The sequence below is a fragment of the Piliocolobus tephrosceles genome, unplaced genomic scaffold (genome assembly GCF_002776525.5).
Source record: "Piliocolobus tephrosceles isolate RC106 unplaced genomic scaffold, ASM277652v3 unscaffolded_41067, whole genome shotgun sequence".
In the NCBI taxonomy this organism is placed as follows: Eukaryota; Metazoa; Chordata; class Mammalia; order Primates; family Cercopithecidae; genus Piliocolobus; species Piliocolobus tephrosceles.
Window position 1 is genome coordinate 1 of NW_022325496.1, and position 14045 is coordinate 14045.

The 14045-nt window shown below is 54.5% G+C and overlaps 1 protein-coding gene and 1 pseudogene across 2 annotated transcripts; one reads left to right on the forward strand and one right to left on the reverse strand.

Moving 5' to 3' along the window:
• The first annotated feature begins 6 nt into the window (after nt 1–6).
• Nucleotides 7–4730, forward strand: LOC113219534 (tubulin alpha-3 chain). Its single transcript, XM_026452831.2, has 4 exons — nt 7–178; nt 1100–1248; nt 1868–2548; nt 4348–4730. Exons 1-4 carry the CDS (start codon nt 58–60, stop codon nt 4642–4644), a joined length of 1248 nt encoding a protein of 415 aa, XP_026308616.1. The 5' UTR covers nt 7–57; the 3' UTR covers nt 4645–4730.
• A 959-nt stretch (nt 4731–5689) lies between these two features.
• Nucleotides 5690–14039, reverse strand: LOC113223362 (annotated as a pseudogene). Its single transcript, XR_003308718.1, has 3 exons — nt 13924–14039; nt 13593–13741; nt 5690–5940 (listed from the first exon to the last, which is right to left on the reverse strand). The product of XR_003308718.1 is annotated as a mitotic-spindle organizing protein 2B-like (transcript).
• Between the last annotated feature and the right edge of the window lie 6 nt (nt 14040–14045).

Genomic DNA, 14045 nt, shown 5'->3' on the forward strand with positions numbered 1-14045 from the left:
GGCAATGCCTGCTGGGAACTGTACTGCCTTGAACATGGAATTCAGCCCGATGGTCAGATGCCAAGTGATAAAACCATTGGTGGCGGGGACGACTCCTTCAACACGTTCTTCAGTGAGACTGGGGCTGGCAAGCATGTGCCCAGAGCAGTGTTTGTGGACCTGGAGCCCACTGTGGTCGGTAGGTGCCTGGGCACTGGATGGCAGCTTTCCTGAGAGGGTGGGAGAGCAGTGGTAAAGCCCCGCGTGGGTTCCTTTGAATCCTCCTGCCGAAAGGATGGGATGGACAGGCATATGCCCGTGGCGTTGTTAGGAGAGAAACTGAAAGGTTCGTGATGAAAGTGTCTGTGAGACTTGGCTCCTAATCTAGGAAAACCTGACCTACAGGGAAAAGCTGCTTTGCCAGCAGTAAGATGGGCTGTGGAGAGATTCCCTTGTGGCTGCCTCAGCCCTGCTCAGATGGCCCTGCCTGCAGGGTACAGTAGGCTTGGTTCCCTCCTGAATGCTCTGCACTCTTTTATGCTGGTGCACCAGAGTCTTGACCTGCATCTTAGGCATAGAAGGTAAGTACAGAACAGTCATTTGCTTCCTTCAGAATAGCAGCCTGAGGTAGTTTCCAAAGAGAGCTGCCAAGAGGCAGCACCTTTCAGTGGTCCCCCAGGAAATGACCGCATCACCTGAAAGCCTGTGAGACCCAGGTCATCCAGGGTGCCCTGATGCGACTGCCCTGCAGAAGTCACACTGATCTGGTGACTTCCCAGGTTGTAAGAGTTTTTAACTTACAGCCTTTGATGTAGCTACACGTAGGAAAGAATTATGTACCTGCGTAGGAGTGTGAGAGCTTATTTTCTTTCACTAGGAACTGGTTGTGCTGACATTTATACCACAAGCTGAGTGTAACTTCGTAAAGTCATAAATTGCATATGCAGTTTGGTTATCACACAGAGACATTGTCTACCAGATGCTGCCACTGTTGACCTATGACTTGTAGGTCATGTACTTTGAACAGCATGTACTCTGTAGAAGTGAACAGTCCTGGAATGTGTCCATCTTGGTGAGTACAGGCCTTAAAGATTCATAGCACACACTGTCTCTTTTGTAGATGAAGTGCGCACAGGGACCTACAGGCAGCTCTTCCATCCTGAGCAGCTGATCACTGGGAAAGAAGATGCAGCCAATAATTATGCCAGAGGCCATTACACCATCGGCAAGGAGATTGTTGACCTAGTTCTGGACCGGATCCGCAAACTGGTAAGAAGAGAAGGTTTCATGTGGCCATTGTCTTGCATGGGAGGGTAGTTCTTGGAAGGTGAAAGGGAGGTCATTTTATCAAAATTTAGATCAGCATGTTGGCCAGGCGCGGTGGCTCACACGTGTAATCCCAGCACTTTGGGAGGCTGAAGTGGGTGGATCACCTGAGGTCGGGAGTTTGAGACCAGCCTGGCCTACATGGTGAAACTCTATGTCTACTAAAAATACAAAACTTAGCTGGGTGTGGCGGTGCACACCCATACTCCCAGCTACTTGAGAGGCTGAGGCAGGAGAATTGCTTGAACCTGGGAGGCAGAGGTTGCAGTGAGCTGAGATTGCACCACTGCACTCTAGCCTGGGCAACAGAGCAAGATTCCATCACAAACAAGCAAACAAACAAAAACTTAGACCAGCATCTTGAGTCCTACTGAGTCTGCAATGGTGATTTTTCTGTAGATCTTTGTCTGCTTTTCTTTGCTTCAAAGTGTACTACGTGTTTATTATGGATGATTTGAATCCATATCAAGTCTTCAGAGGCAAAGAGAAGTGGCCCTGGCTTGTTGGAGGTTGGTTGTGTGGCTTCCACAGGCATTGACTCACGTTGTCTGGTTTCTCTCAGGCAGATCTGTGCACGGGACTGCAGGGCTTCCTCATCTTCCACAGCTTTGGGGGCGGCACTGGCTCTGGGTTTGCATCTCTGCTCATGGAGCGGCTCTCAGTGGATTACGGCAAGAAGTCCAAGCTAGAGTTTGCCATTTACCCAGCCCCCCAGGTCTCCACGGCCGTGGTGGAGCCCTACAACTCCATCCTGACCACCCACACGACCCTGGAACATTCTGACTGCGCCTTCATGGTCGACAATGAAGCCATCTATGACATATGTCGGCGCAACCTGGACATCGAGCGTCCCACGTACACCAACCTCAATCGCCTGATTGGGCAGATCGTGTCCTCCATCACGGCCTCCCTGCGATTCGATGGGGCCCTGAATGTGGACTTGACGGAATTCCAGACCAACCTAGTGCCATACCCCCGCATCCACTTCCCCCTGGCCACCTACGCCCCGGTCATCTCAGCCGAGAAGGCCTACCACGAGCAGCTGTCCGTGGCCGAGATCACCAATGCCTGCTTCGAGCCAGCCAATCAGATGGTCAAGTGTGACCCTCGCCATGGCAAGTACATGGCCTGCTGCATGTTGTACAGGGGGGATGTGGTCCCCAAAGACGTCAACGCGGCCATCGCCACCATCAAGACCAAGCGCACTATCCAGTTTGTGGATTGGTGCCCGACTGGATTTAAGGTATGACTGGGTGATGTGCAGGACTTTCCGCAAGCAGCAGACGCACAAAATAACACTGTCCCTGAAGGCCCACATCCTTTGGGAAGAGTATCCCTGTTCCATGGGCTAGGCATGTGGGCATAAAGTAGTGAACCAGAGTTGATAACTGAATCACTGAATTTTTTTTTTTTTTTTTTTTTTGAGACAGTCTTGGTCTGTCGACCAGGCTGGAGTGCAGTGATATGATCTCAGCTCACTGCAACTCTGCCTCCCGGGTTCAAGCAATTCTCCGGCCTCACCCTCCCAAGTAGCTGGGATTACAGGTACCCGCCACTACACCCAGCTAATTTTTGTATTTTCAGTAGAGACGGGGTTTCACCATGTTGGCCAGGTTGGTCTTGAACTCCTGACCTCAGGCGATCTGCCCACCTCAGCCTCCCAAAGTGCTGGGATTACAGTCGTGAGCCACTGGGCCCAGCCCAGTGATGTCTTTTGAACTCTCTTTCTGAGTCATCACACTATATATCTGTGGTGAGATTTATTTATTTATTTATTTATTTTTTGACATAGGGTCTTGCTTTGTACCCCAGGCTGAGGTACAGTAGTGTGATCCTGGCTCACTGCAACCTCTGCCCTCAGGCTCAAGCGATTCTCTCACCTCAGCCTCCCGAGTAGCTGGGACCACAGACATGCACCACTACGCCCGGGTAATTTTTTTTTTTTGAGACAGTCTCGCTTTGTCACCCAGGTTGCAGTGCAGTAGCGCGATCTTGGCTCACTGCATCCTCCACCTCCCAGGTTCAAGAAGTTCTCTGCCTCAGCCTCCCAAGTAGCTGGGATTACAGGCACCTGCTAATTTTTTTATTTTTAGTAGAGATGGGATTTTGCCATGTTAGCCAGGCTGGTCTCGAACTCCTGGCCTCAGGTGATCCACCCGCCTTAGCCTCCCAAGTGCTGGATTACAGGCATGAGCCACTGCACCCAGCTAGTATTTGTATTTTTAGTAGACATGGGGTTTCGCCATGTTGGCCAGGCTGGTCTCAAACCCCTGGCCTCACGTGATCTGCCCGCCTCAGTCTCCCAAAGTGCTGGGGTCACAGGCTTGAGCCACCACACCTGGCCTGATGTTGTCATTTATAGAACAAGTGTGCTGATCCCTGCTCTAGTTGACCCTGTGCACTGCTGCTAGGACCTCAGGTCATGTTAATCCCGAGTTCTGAAACTTGGAATGCTTCCCCTTTGGTTACCACCTTGGAATGCCAGCCCCTACTTAGGCAGGCACATGGACCACTTCGACCACTTCCTGATGCTGTGGTAGCAGCATTCATAGGACTCTTGACCCATGATCTGCTACCTTTGCATATCCACAGTGGCTTGTTTTGTGGGTCAGAAGTGGGTATGATGTTCCTTGTGATAGCATGGGGAAGAGATGTGTACTCTGAATCTATCTGGGTGGAAAAAGTTTAGCTACAGAATTTAATTGTAATCTACAAAGAAGACAAGCAGCATACATTTTCAGAGGGAAGACTGTCTTCACCTGGGCACCTATCACATGTCACAGGTACTAGGACACAGCCGTTTAGGTAGCTTAGGATCCCACCAGGGTGGCTACCTCCAAGGTTCCTTTCTGTGTTCTCCATCTGGAACTATCACCCTGCCTGGCGCAGAGAAGGGCTTAGTGACGTTTGTGAGGTGAACTGAGTATTCTCCTTGTCACCTACAAGGTGACATTCTCCTTGTCTTCTGTTGGAGGAAAAGTAGCTACCATTTCTAGGTTTGATATAAGCTTCACAGACTGCTTCATTTCCCTTCTCCGGCAGGTGGGCATTAACTACCAGCCCCCCACAGTGGTCCCTGGGGGAGACCTGGCCAAGGTGCAGCGGGCCGTGTGCATGCTGAGCAACACCACGGCCATCGCGGAGGCCTGGGCCCGCCTGGACCATAAGTTCGATCTCATGTATGCCAAGCGGGCCTTTGTGCACTGGTACGTGGGCGAAGGCATGGAAGAGGGAGAGTTCTCTGAGGCCCGGGAGGACCTAGCAGCTCTGGAGAAGGATTACGAAGAGGTGGGCGTGGATTCCGTGGAAGCTGAGGCTGAGGAAGGCGAAGAATACTGAGGGGAGGGTGCGGTGAGTTCTCCCCTGCCACCCCCAGGATGGCTGCTTTCAAGTTGTTTGCAATTAAAGGTTCTGTACAAAACCAAGACCTCTGTGTGTCATGCAGCTTAGTTCTGCCTTACAGGAGCTGGTGGGACCCCAGAGACTGCATGGACAGCAGTGGGGTGCCAGCCTGCCCTGCTGGCGTGGGGTTGGGTGCAGCAGGACTGTACATACTTAAGCAGCTGCCACGGAAGTAAACGGACCAGGGGAAAACAGTGTTTCTTCAAAGCCAAGCGTTCAAAGTGTAGATTTCCTAAATTCTAGGAAAGCAGAGTCAGGGTTTTCAATTGAATTTGCGAGGGTTTGGGCTTCTTTATTGATGGGTCATGCTGGCCAAAAGGAAGAGACTAGAAGTGAAGCGTTGGAGGTCTGTGGATGGGGCTCGTCCGTGAAGTCTCTAAAGCTGTGGGTCAAATGTGTAAGGTCAGGACATTTTAGAGGGGGAAAGGGTATTCCCCAAGTTCTGCACAGCATTCATGACCCGCAGAAGGTCACAACACATCCATGCTGACCCCAGTGCTCCACCGTAACCTGGAGGGCAGCATTCGCCCTCTCTGCACGCACACAGCCACCCTGTCCCTCAGCACTGTCAGCTGTCTTGGTAGAAAACCTCCCATGAGGTGGGAGATCGAGACCATCCTGGCTAACACGGTGAAACCCCGTCTCTACTAAAAATACAACAAAATTAGCCGGTCATGGTGGCGGGCACCTGTAGTCCCAGTTACTCAGGAGGCTGAGGCAGGAGAAAGGCATGAACCCGGGAGGCAGAGCTTGCAGTGAGCTGAGATCACACCACTGCAATCTAGCCTGGGCGACAGAGACTCCGTCTCTCGAAAACAAACAAACAAACAAAAAACCTCCCACATTTCACTTCAAGTGAAGCTTGTTGACATCTGTTTATAAAAGACCTGGCAGTCCAGATACCTTTGAGTCCAGAAAACTCATTCTAAGTCTATGCCTTAATATTAAAAAAAAAAAAAAGTTAGAGAACATCTGACCTGGACCCTCTGCATCTCAGAAAGGTTTATTATTAACTGAAGGAGATAACACGTAGCCTTTGCTGGGAACAAAGATGTGACAAGTCTCTGCCCCATCCTAGGTGCTGCCCCGCATAGGGCTCTTCCCAGGCCCGCCCCCCCTTGGGTAGTCTGGTAGCGCTGGGCTGGCGTGGCATCCTCTGGCTGGATCCTTCGCGGCTGCTGCGTTCCGCCAGGGCCAATGCTCCCCCGAGGGCAGTGCTGCCTTTGTTTCTCCCTGAGGAGACACAAAGCACAATGATTAGGAATGGGCGAGCTCCGTCACTGCAGCACCTGCGGTACTCGTGCTCCTTAGGCAACATTTGTGTCTACACATTTCCATCAAGGCTGCTGCAGCTAGAGGCTCTGCATCAGCCCCATGTCCTGAGACTCAGAACCACTGAAGACAGGTCGTGCCCCAGAAGCCCTTGGTTGTGTGCAGGGGACCCTTGAGGATGTGTCCCAGGAGCAAAGCCATGCAAGGAGCACACTGCCAAGGGAACGTTTTGAAAGGACACATGCCACGGGTCCATTTAGGGAAAGATAGGTGCGGCTGGTGCACACCTGGCCTGGACAGCAACCCTAGTCTGCCCGGACGCTGCCATCAGCCGCAGCAGCAGCAGGGTGGCGCTGCCTCATCCTCAAGGTGCATCCACGTGGACTGTACGTCTGAGCTGCCCCAGATGGTGACGGGCAGGAAGTACTGCCGTCACCAAGTCCTGGAGTTGGGTTTCTGCTTTTGATTTCGGAAGCTCTTTCATTGTTTCCTACCTACCCGAGTGTTCCGCAAACAGTGGTCAACCCTCTTGCTTTCGGGTTTAGCAGCCAGATTCCATGACAGGGTTCCTGCCACAGTCTGAATGCTTGAGACTTTCCTTCTGACCACCAGAATCTTTCTCGGATGAAGACCACTGGTTCAGAGATTCTTTGATTTGTAATTTGCTTACTCTTTAAGATAGCCAAGAAAGATCTGCAACCACACTTGGGCCAGAGCTTTATTTTAGTGGGATGGATTTCCCTGGGCTCAGGGTGTTGACAGCATCAGCAAGACTGACTGAGAGGACCCTGCAAGGTACAAATGTACCCGGATGGCAGGCTCGCTGTGCGGAGTGCCTTGGCCAGGGCTCTCCCCTGCTCTGGCCTGGCAGGGTCTGCCCCATGGGCTCTAAACAGGGCATGTGTCCCCTGCCTCAGTGTTGGGTCCCCCATTTCGTCCCCCCAGCGTTTCCTTTGTCCTGACTGAGTGCCTTGACCACTCTGACCTAATCAGCTACATGCTCCCCCTGCAGGCTGAAACCCTGGCTGGGGCTTGCATCTTCCCAGACACTGACACAGGTTTAGGTTGTTACCTGGAACACTGAAAGATCTGACGTGTTGCTAAGCATGTGGAAACCGGTCCCACCCCAGCCAGATTCCTTGCACTCTCATAGAAACTCCACACCCCACCCCCTCAGTGTGGTGTGCCCAGGCACAACCTCTTTCCTGGCTGTCCCTCATGAGGGCACACTGCAGCCCCCCTCTGCATGTAAGTTCCCTAACAAATGCTTTGGACTGACCACTCTGGCATTAAGTGTTTCTTCCTTTGGAATCCCAACTGGCTCTCATGCTGGAAAGGTTTGGGGCAGTCCCTTGCAGGAACTCCCCTGCCGCCACTTTCAGGGTGACTCCAGACAAGGGTTCAGCCAACAGAACACCCAGCCTCAATCCTGGTCCTTCCCTGGCCTCTTATCAAGTGTAGTCAAATAGTTTGCAATGGGAAACTGCATTCCTGGAGAAAAGATGTAACCGGGTGTTTAGGGATCCATTAGGTCATTTCTGTTTCACCATCTGTCACCTTGAACAAGCAGAGACTCCTGTGTCTGAGATGCCGTGGACCCTGGCTCTTCCAGAGGTACCTCTAGCTCCCTTTCGATGCTAATACCACAAAATTCTCCCCATACCCTGCAGGGACAGGACAGCCCTCCTTATGAGTTTCTGGGGAGTTCTTCCTCAGAGAATGAGATCTTTGCTCATTCTTGCCTGGTGGGTGGTGAGGGTTATAGCAGTGTCGTGCTTGGAACAGCCTGGCACACTTGACTCCACAAAGATGGAGTCGGGGTTGCCCTGAGTCAAGGAGGAGCGCAGTTAAGAACACGTGGTGGGTGACGTTTGGCCACCTCAGCCCAGCAGTGACTCGTGAAAATGGCACAAAGCAGAGAACAGCCACCACGCATCTCTTGTGGTACAAACTGCCATTATTCTAGTCTCCACTGACTGGTCAAGGGGTGAGGATTCTGTCTTCCATGAGCAGACAGGACCCGCCACCCTGCAGCAGCTCCCACACTGGGCCAGCATCCTCCTGAGGCCACAGTCCCTCCGCAGGCCAGGCCAGGCCAGGCCAGACAGAGGCAGATCTTCTGCAGCTGCGGCCTAACCTGGGTGCTTAGGCGCCCGTGTGCTCTCGAGGTTACTAATGCCTAGCTCCCCACAGCCTGCCGCGTAGCAGGCCACAGACCTGGGCCTGACTCAGAGCCAGCTTCCCTTCAGTTTGCCGCCATCTGAGTTTCCTCTCCTCCCCTCAGTAATGACCCGGTCCGTTCTGGAAACAAGGATGAGAGGGAAGCAGAAAAGAGCAAATGATGTTTGTTTGTTTTTTTTTGTTTTGAGTGGTGGCAGAGGGGGTTTTAGAGACTGAGTCTTGCTCTGTCACCTGGGCTAGAGTGCAGTGATGCAATCACAGTTCACTGCTGCCCCAAACTCATGCGAAGTAGCTGGGACTACAAGCATGGGGCCACACCTGGCTAATAATGCTTATCTTTAAATCTGACAGGGTTGACAAACCCTGTAAATGTGAAACCAACGTAACTTTAAGCCATAATTGATATTAAGAAAATCCTGGGTCTTCAGGAATTACATGCTCTCGGGGTTAGTGGGGAGCCCTGTTCAGGCCTCCTCAATTTATGAAGGATGAGAAGGCCCAGAATAGAATGGTCTGCAGTGCCGTGCAGTGGGAAAACCAGCTTGGCTTAGCCCTGCTCCCTCAGGAGGGGCCACTAAGTCAGACGGGCTAGACAGTGGGATTGAACCAACTGTGCCTGCAGGTTGGGGTGTGAGGGTGGGGTGACTGATGCCCCTAGGCCTGGTCCCTGGAGGGCCCTCCTAAGCCCAAAGATAGTCAATGACCATTGAATGTTAAAAACAGCCTGGCTCAGCAGGGGTCAGTGGCTCATGCCTGTAATTCCAGTACTTTGGGAGGCCAAGGCGGGTCCTTTGAGGCCGGGAGCTAGAGACCAGCTGGGACAACATAGTGAGACCTCCATCTCTACAAAAAAATAAAAAAATTAGCCAGGTGTGGTAGTGTGCACCTGTAGTCCCAGCTACTCAAGAGGAGGTGGGAGGATTGCCTGAACCCAGGAGGTTGAGGCTGCAGTGAGCTATGAGTGGCCCCTGCACTCCAGCCTGGGTGACAGAGACTGTCTCAAAAATAAATAAGTAGTAAAAGAAAATGCAGAATTAGCTCAAATACTTTAATCAATCTAAAATATCCAACATATTATTTCAATATGTAATCAGTACATAAGTTATTCATAAGATGTTGCATTCACCTTTGTTCTTTTTCTTGTTTGTAGAGATGGGTGGGGTCTTGCTGTTGCTCAGGCTGGTTTCAAACTCCAAGCTTCAAGTGATGCTCCTGCCTCAGCCTCCCAAAGTGTTGGGATTACAGGTGTGAACCAATGCCCAGCCTCATTCACTTTGGGTTTTTTTGTTTATTTTTGAGACAGGGTCTCACTCTCTCACCCAGGCTGGAGTGCAGTGGCGCAGTCACAGCTCACTGCAACCTCAACCTTCCAGGCTCAAGCTATCCTCCAACCTCAGCCTCCCAAGTAGCTGGAACTACAGATATGTGCCACCATGCCCTGCTAATGTTTGTATTTTTTGTAGAGATTAGGTCTCCCCGTGTTGTCCTGGCTAGTCCTGAACTGCTGAGCTCAAGAGATCCAGCAGCCTCGGCCTACCAAGGTGTGGTGGGCTTTTTGCATTCCCTTTTGTACCAGTCCTTTGGCATCTGCTGTGCATAACACATGCAGTGCAATGACCACCCCAGCCATGTGTGGCTCGAGGTTCCTGTATCAGGCAGCACAGCTCAGGCGAGACTCACGGCTTCCACACTCCAAAGTGTCATCTTACGTGCATGCTCTGGACAACTTTTAAAATGTATAGTTTCCCTAAACTTAAATAGAATGCTTGAAAATAGAAAACTTAAATAGTCACTTTTTCCCTCAGTGACTCCAGACTCTTACCAAGACAAGCATCACCCCTCTGTGCTTCTGGGGTTTTCTGTTTCCCCTTCCCTGTGGGTATGAGTGAATCTGGTGGTGGTGGTTTCCCCAGGCGGTCTGGATGGCTGGGGCACAGGCATCCAGAGGACCCAGGGTGCCTGCTGCAGCTCACAGAGGCAAGCTCGAGTGGGCCTGGCCCACAGCCTGGAGAACTCCACACCCGAGTCCTGTGGGAAATCTATGGCCTCCATGCCCCCCAGCTGGATCACTCTGACAACCCCCTTATGTCCTCCACCCCAGATTCTGCCATTACCAGGGCAGCTGGAGCTCCGTGTGGTCAGATGCTGTAACATGTGGGCCTCAGAGAGCTCTCAGCATTCCATCTGTGGCCTCTGCCTCTCACTCAGCACTCCTGGTGTGGCCCCATTCCCTTCCACCTCCTCCTCAGGTTCCACTCTATCCCCCGGGCCCTCATGTTCTGGCTTTCTGCCTCCCAGCCTATAGGACCGGACCTGGGCTATGCTTCCAGGACAGAGCCCTCGAGGAACAAAAGACCCCGAAGGGCCCAGCACTCCAGGCCACTCCTGTCCTTGGGTAAATTCTCTCGAAGCCCCCACTCGCTCACACGGCACCCCCAATCCTCCCGGCCCCTCTATGCCTGCATTTCCAGTGCCGCAACCCCCACATACATCTTGACTGTGCCCCCCACCTGCCTCCTCCCACCCCGGGCCTAACAGCACCTGGACAGCACTCTGCCTCACCCACCCCCTCCCACCGCCACAGCTCACACCTGTGGAGCTCTGTTGACTGCCCCCTTCCTGCTCCGCCCCGTGTAACCCTTGCTGCTCTCTGGGCTCTGAAGCCTCCTCCCATCTCCGTTGCTAGCGGTTTTTCTTTTTTCTTTTTTTTTTTTTTTTTGAGACAGGGTCTTGCTCTGTTGCCCAGGCTGGAGTCCAGTCACAAGCTCTCAGCTCACTGCAACATCTCCCTCAGGCTCAGGCGATCCTCCCACGTCAGCCTCCCAAGTAGCTGGGACTATAGATGGGCACCACCACCACGCCTGCCTGGCTAGTTTTTTTTTTTGAGGAGGAGGAGTCTCGCTCTGTCGCCCAGGCTGGAGTGCAGTGGTGTGATCATGGCTCACTGCAAGCTCCACCTCTCGGGTTCACGTCATTCTCCTGCCTCAGTCTCCTGAGTAGCTGGGACTACAGGTGCCCGCTACCATGCCCGGCTAATTTTTTTTTTGTATTTTTAGTAGAGACGGGGTTTCACTGTGTTAGCCAGGATGGTCTCAATCTCCTGACCTCATGATATGCCTGCCTCGGCCTCCCAAAGTGCTGGAATTACAAGTGTGAGCCACCGCGCCTGGCCCTGCCTGGCTAGTTTTTGTACTTTTTGTAGAGATGGGGTCTTGTTATGTTTCCCAGGCTGGTCCTGAACTCCTGAGCTCAAGGGATCTACCTGCCTTGACTTCCCAAAGTGCTGGGATTACAGGGGTGAGCCACTATGCTGGTCTCACTGGCAGTTTTCCTCACTGCCTCTCACTGAACTGAGTGTGACCATCTCACTTCCCTGCCACGCCCTCTGCCCTGAGAGCTGGGCCTGGCACCCAGGGCCCCTGAGTGCTGAGTGAGCAGCAACTTCCCCTGGAGTGACAGGGACTCTGTTCCCAGTTTCTCCCTCCTGCTGGCAACTTGACCCTCAATTGCTCATCTCAGCCTGCAGTCCATACACCCCTACTCCAGGCCTGTCCCTCAGTCCCCTCCACCCTCCCTTGGGCCTGAGCTCTGGGTGGCAGTGAGGTGGGCGCTGTCGGGAGGCGCATGCAGGAGGTGTGACCAAAGACCCCTGGGCTCTCACAGGCCGCTGGCTCTGGGCCCCTGATCACACCTGGTGACACTGGAAAGTGGCCCCAACTCAGGAGTGAGGCGGGCAATGGGGCTGAGTGCCGGAGTGTGGCCATGGGACCAGCACATGGCATCTGTGTGAGATGGCATCCAGGAGACTCGGGGAAGGTGGGACTCTCTGTTTCAGCCTCCAGACTTCCTGTCCGGGTAGGGGGCAACTTCTAAGAGGCCGAGGTGACAAGCACAGCAGTCGTGGCTGTGCTCTCCAGCACAGCACACCGCACCCTGGCCAGCTGTCCTCCCCTGGAGCGGGGCTCTTTACACTCACCACAGTTCGCCTCTGGAGTGTGGGGGTGTTGGTCCTGTGCCCGGATGCCAGCCCAACTGTGGGGTCTAGAGACTGCCATACCAGGTCTCTAATAAACCGAATCAGAAATTCTGCCCTGCTGCTAAGCGGCAGGGTAGCGGTGGCCTGCATGGTCCTGCCCTTGCAGCTCAAAGCTGCTTGGGCCTTCTGGGGCCAGGCAGTTTAAATGGAAACAAGGGAGAGCACCAACCCCCAGAGATAAGCCAATAAACGCAACCTGCAAAAGGAGAGAACAGGCAGCAAGAGAAGCGGAGGGAACCCGGGGGGCCTGGAGAGAGAGGCGAGTGTGCAGCAGCCAGGCTGTGGAGCAGAACGGGAGAGGCCGAAGGCTGCAGGCTGGAGAAAAAGGAGGAACTTGCTGGGGGGGGGCTACTGTTCCTGGCAGAGAGAAAGGAGGCCTCTGGAGGTCAGAGAGAGACACAAAGAGAGCAGACAGTGAGGGTCAGTGAAAAGGCCAGCACACAGGTGCCCGGGCCCTCTTGGGTCAGGGGGTGTGGGTGCCCAGGCCCTGGCACTCCCCCCATGAAGGCAGCCTGCTCCCCACGCCTTCTCAGGATGCCTGCGTGGGTATCCTGGTGCTTCCAGGCAGGGAGCCAGCTCTGGGCCTTCTTCCATTGGCCTGGGACGCTGTGCTGCATTTCAGAGAGAGCCATCAGGAGCAGAAGCAACATGCGGGGAGGATGAGCAGGGACGGAGGCTCCACCATGACACTCTCAGCCCCAGCATCTGCTCAGCCCAGTCACCACACTGGAGAGGGAGGAGGCCCTTCAGACCCCGCAGGCCTCTGCATCCTGGGAGTTCTACGTCTGACTCCCTTCCTGCAATCATCAGAGGGAAGCTGGCCAGGGCTGGCCAAGCCCCTGCGCAGGAACTGGGCCTAGGTGGGGTGCAGGCAGGAAGACCTCTGCCTGCCCCGCTCCCTGGGCACTTCCCTGGATGCTGTATACCACAGGACAGGGATAGAGACTGTCTTCTGAAAAACATATTTAGACACAGGATCTCACTCTGCCACCCAGACTGGTCTCAAACTCATGGCCTCAAACGATCCTCCCGCTGTGGCGTCCCAAAGTGCTGGGATTATGGGCGTGAGCCATGGCGCCCAATCCCAAACCTTCTGGATTCCGGACTTTGTAAGATGAAGGCCTGAGTGAAGAGGTGGGGAGGAGCTAAGCAGAGGAGCCCTACCCAGCCTGGACCACCCTGGGGCACGCACTCTGCGTCCACCTGACCTGGACGTGCCTCCTAAGGCTGGTAGCGAAGCCCGGGAGCAGAGCCCACGGATGGGCCCTGCAGGTGCTGGGCCGAGACCGACAGACACGCCTGGCCACTCAGGGCCACGCCGCCGCTGTGCCGCGCCTGCCCCCTCCCCGCCCGCCACCCCCGCCACTGGGGCAGGGACAGCGGGCCCAGGTCTGACCTCGGGTCTCGGGCACTGTCGACGTGGGCAGAGACACGGCCGCAGGGTCCTGGGGCTCGCTCGCTAGCCTCTGCCCGGCACACATGGACTTGAGCATCTGGAAGACGGCGAGGGGCGCCACGTTCAGCTTCAGCAGGTCCACCAGGATCCTGGCGGGGACAGACGCGGGGCCGGTGAGCCCTCTCCGCCTGGCGCGGCCACCTCCCTGAAGACCCGACAAGGACGGGGACGGGGGACGCGGGGGGCTCCTCCCGACCAGTGGGACCGGGGAACCCGGAGAGCAGAGATCGGGGTGTCTGGCGAGGATGCGGCCCCCTCCCGCCCCGCTCACTTGAACACGTCCGGGTCAATGGCGCCGCCCGCCGCCTGCGCCAGCTCGTACAGCTCCATCTCCTCGGTGCTCAGCACCTTCTTCCGCCGCAGCGCCAGCTTCTGCCGGGCCGCCTCCAACCC

What these genes read in the sequence shown, in the direction of transcription:
- LOC113219534 (XM_026452831.2), top strand. Translation starts at nt 58, where the DNA reads ATGCCAAGTGATAAAACCATTGGTGGCGGGGACGACTCCTTCAACACG. An exon ending in CCTGGAGCCCACTGTGGTCG is followed by an intron (nt 179 to 1,099) that starts GTAGGTGCCTGG and finishes TCTCTTTTGTAG; the next exon opens with ATGAAGTGCGCACAGGGACC. An exon ending in GGTGCCCGACTGGATTTAAG is followed by an intron (nt 2,549 to 4,347) that starts GTATGACTGGGT and finishes CTTCTCCGGCAG; the next exon opens with GTGGGCATTAACTACCAGCC.